Here is a 4,172-nt window from a genome sequence, read left to right as displayed (position 1 = left end):
TACCAATGAATAGTGGGATTGACCATCACATTATAATGCCCCAATAACTGAAAAGGCAAGCATGTTTGGCGGGACAGGGATTCGTACCCTGCGACACTCAGATTGCGTGTCGAGTGTCCTAACCACTTGGCCATGCCGGGCCTTTTAGTGAATGTTACAGATGTTTAGAAATAAGTTGCATGTATTTTCTATTTTGGGGACGACTACTGTTTATTAATCTTTAAGTCTTATAGAGGAGGAGGAAAAATAATTTCAATAAAAGTATGAGGTTTTAAAAGTTTTTCTAATAAGTAGCTGAGTATTGTATTACTATTCATTTATTTTTTGTAAATCAATAAAAATTGCAGTTACTATCTGAGCCAAATGTGGAATGAACAATTAGCATACAGAAAGAAAAATAAATCACCCAATATAGTTTTACTTTTCAATAAAATGAAGTACAAAGGAAAAAACAACACCATGAATAGAAGATTCTTTAAGAAATGCTTTAGCCTTTCTATACCTTTTCAATTTGTGTATAAAGTTAAAACTGTCTACTATACTTGACTTGTAAGGGTGACATCAGATATTTGAAATTGTAATCAGTGTTTCACCAAAAAGTGTTTTTAAGTGTTTTTAGCTATAAATGAGTGCCCATAAGTACAAAAACTTCAAATTTTAAATTCAATTTTACTTTTATAAACAGCTTGTTTTGTGACAATTTTATTTCAACTCCAACATAACATTAGTTAAAAACCTAGTCTTAATGTACTTTTTAGCTACATGTCCATAAACTTAGCAGCAAAAGCTCTACTGATTATTAATATTAATACTTTTAAACTACAAAACTTATAAAATACTGCATTACATGTTATATAAGTTATAAGTTAATAATAAATACCATTACAGTCATTCTAATCTTTCTTCTGTTCTTGATAATAAACAGATTAATAAATTATATTTTGTGGTGTTTATAACTTATTAAAAAAATAACAAATGTACTATTTTTGAAATAACTTTTTCTCTTTAAAATGTCTGTTAAATTTATATATATAAAGAAAATTTATTTTTATAAGTCAAACGTTTTTAATACTCTTACCATGAGCATCAAAACACTGCAGCTCCCACTTGACCTGAGGATCTGTAGAGCTAATTGTAGTGGACAATGTTGCTTCACTGAGTTCTGCTATAAATAGATCTTTACGAAGGTTACGCTGCCACCAAGGGACTCTGTCCATGTCATGTAAGGGACGCAAGTCTGGAATTGGAAACCTGATAATAGTAAAAAAAGAATAATGTTTCATAATTTCATAATATTGTATATGTCAGCTGGTGACTACCCTTAAACCCTAACAGTCTTAATGGTTTCAGATATAAAGTATAAAATGAATGAATTATTGAACTCGTAAGACTTTTGTAGTTTGAGTTAATGGGTAGATAATATGGTGACTAATAATAATTTTTTCAGCCATAACTGAATATAAATCCTTCAAAAATCAGTAATAATACATTATTCAAGTACTTTTTAATATAGGTTCATCAATAGGAATATGGTAATCTGTTTAATAATAAGTGATCTGCCTTAAAATTGGCTAATCAGAATTGGTCTATAATAGTATTTATATATGTATATATATATATATCTAAAGCTGACGTTCCCAGACTGTAGTCTGTGGACTCCCTTCATGTGGTCTGAGGAAAGGATCTATAATTATGGAAGGGAAAAGTATGTAGATCCTGGAGCAAACGTGATACTTGAGACTTTAAAAATTCAGTTATATAAGCAGGAAGAACATGTATAAATTATGTGAAAAAGTTTAAAACTCTAACTTATAAGGCTCTTGAGTTGGAAAATGTATTCTTTACTTGTGAATTTTCATGCATTGTATAATAATGACTTTTCTACTGGTTTCTCTATGAAAGAAGAGCACCTATTTTTTTTTCTTTTGCAGTGAAACATTAATGTAACAATAAAACAAATCCACTATAAGAGTTTTGGATTCAGTGAATTGGTGAGTACACAGACGCACAGACAAAGCTATTGATTTTCTGATATCATTTGTTACTATGTACATATGCAAGACAGGATTTTCATCACATGAAATCTAAATACAGAAACAGGATGAATGCTTATCCTGGCCTGATAGTAAAGCTGACAAACATTAGCAAACTTTGTTCACAAAATCTGGCACGCCAATCACATCAGAACATAGAAACTTAAGTCTGTGGTTAATATTAATATTATAATAGTTTTTATGCACTTACTATGTTTTGTTAGGTTATTCTCTTATTATGTGGCCTGCCAAATCCACCTATGTGGTCCATAAACAAAAACATTTGGGAACCACTGATCTAAATAATTTGCTGATTACAAACAAAAGAAATGATGAATTTTTATCGTTACCAGAACCAAAACGTGAAGAAAAGAGTTGACAGACTAAAATACTGTTTTACAATAAAACATGGAAATAAAAGGAAATAGTTATCTCCTAAGCCTTCACTAGCCAACTACTAGTCACATGACAGTGTCTAGAGTCCCTTATCTTTCTGCTAGGGAATTTCAAGAAAGGTAATAATGAAGTTAACATTCCCTAGTCACATGACAGTGTCTAGAGTCCCTTATCTTTCTGCTAGGGAATTTCAAGAAAGGTAATAATGAAGTTAACATTCCCTTCAAATCTCACAATTTCATGCACATGCATATTCCTTAAGTCAACCAGTGGTCTGTCAATTTCCTGTATCATACCAATATTAGGATCCAATAATAAAAAAAAAGACTCTGGTTTCCCTAATTTAGTAGTGACAGGTTAGAGATAAGGCAACTAGTCAATGCCACCCATTGCCAAATCTTGGGTTACTCTTTTTACCAACAAATAGTGGGATTGACCATCACTTTATAATGCCCCCAAGGCTGAAAAGGCAAGCATGTTAGGTGAAGACGAATTGATCCTGTGACCCACAGATTGAAAGTCAAGTGCCCTAACCACTAGGCCAAACCAATATAACAGGAATTAGTACATTTTACATTGTATTACATCCTGATTGTTACATGTCACATATTCAGCCCAAGTATAATAACACCTAAACTGATCATATTCAGTTTCATTCCTATGATGCTTCACCAGTAGTTACCATTAACAATGCTTGACTGTAAAATGGTTCAATAAATGAGTGTATACTTTCTTCAAATGTGAAAGATATTTGAAAAGTTATCCCACAATTGGACTGGTTGGTTGGTGCTTGTTTTATAGCACAAATCACCAGAGCTATCTATGCCCCTACAAATGGACAAATTAGGCAAATACTACAGTTTTTTATAAAAGTAAACTGCACAAAATATTAGATGTCCCCCCTCAAAAATCAAGCACCCTTGGACCCAAATTTAAAACTATCAAAAAAGAAAATTAAAGGGTTCACACATCTTAGGCATCATAAAAATTTTTGACTTTTCTATGACTGAACATTATTATTTTTCCCATGGCCACTAAAAAAAAAAGTATAAATTCCAACATGTACCTAAAATACAACATAATTTTTCTTTCTGGGTGTCCAAAAATTCTGGAGTCATAGGTGATTTGCAGATTCTATGAATTTCAGATACATGACTGGTTATAGCACTGTCAAAGCATGACAAGGTCGAGTCCCAGCAGAATGTTGTTGCCGAATTTAATGCACGCCAACCAGAGAGAGAGAAAAACATTATTCACAGTGCTGTTGGGAAGTTGCAAGCTAAGTTTAAGGAGACTGGCAGTGTGAACCATTGACAATGAAGTGAATATGCTTCACAGTGTTCAAAGATAATGGAAATACCGTCTCAAACTTGTTTTGAATTAAAGCATATGGAACACATTCTACAACATTCGTTGAAGTGCCTATAGTTCCAGACTTTTCAGACACCCCGTATTTTACTGAACAGTTTATACAATAAAGTTAAGTTCTCTTTTCCTCTAAAATAGTGAGAAACAATAAGTTAAGTTGATTTAATATATTCACACTTTACCTGACCTGGTGTTTCAGTAAATTTGTTACATACCTCAAATAACAAGATAGGTAAGGATCATTAATTTGGCCATGAAAACATAAATTATGATATTCTACATGCAGATGACCAGGCCCACCAATGGGGGCAGAACAAAGGGGGCAACTGCTCAAGGGACAGGGCGAATGAAAGATGGTTATGCCGTAAAAGCCCG

At 32.6% G+C, this 4,172-nt stretch overlaps 1 protein-coding gene across 4 annotated transcripts in view; it reads right to left on the bottom strand.

The window, feature by feature from the left end:
• LOC106470445 (autophagy-related protein 2 homolog B-like) overlaps positions 1-4,172 on the bottom strand; it is a 71,303-nt gene that overhangs the window by 65,964 nt on the left and 1,167 nt on the right. For all 4 annotated transcript variants that reach the window (XM_013931005.2, XM_022399043.1, XM_022399045.1 and 1 more), the window contains exon 2: positions 1,079-1,251. In XM_013931005.2, the coding sequence (XP_013786459.2) occupies positions 1,079-1,217 (139 nt within the window). In that variant the 5' untranslated portion in view covers positions 1,218-1,251. The remainder of the gene's footprint in view (positions 1-1,078; positions 1,252-4,172) is intronic.

The sequence above is a fragment of the Limulus polyphemus genome, unplaced genomic scaffold, assembly GCF_000517525.1.
Source record: "Limulus polyphemus unplaced genomic scaffold, Limulus_polyphemus-2.1.2 Scaffold4009, whole genome shotgun sequence".
Lineage (NCBI taxonomy): Eukaryota > Metazoa > Arthropoda > Merostomata > Xiphosura > Limulidae > Limulus > Limulus polyphemus.
Note: the sequence above shows the minus strand (reverse complement) of the source record. Positions and strands in the feature narration are given on the sequence as shown.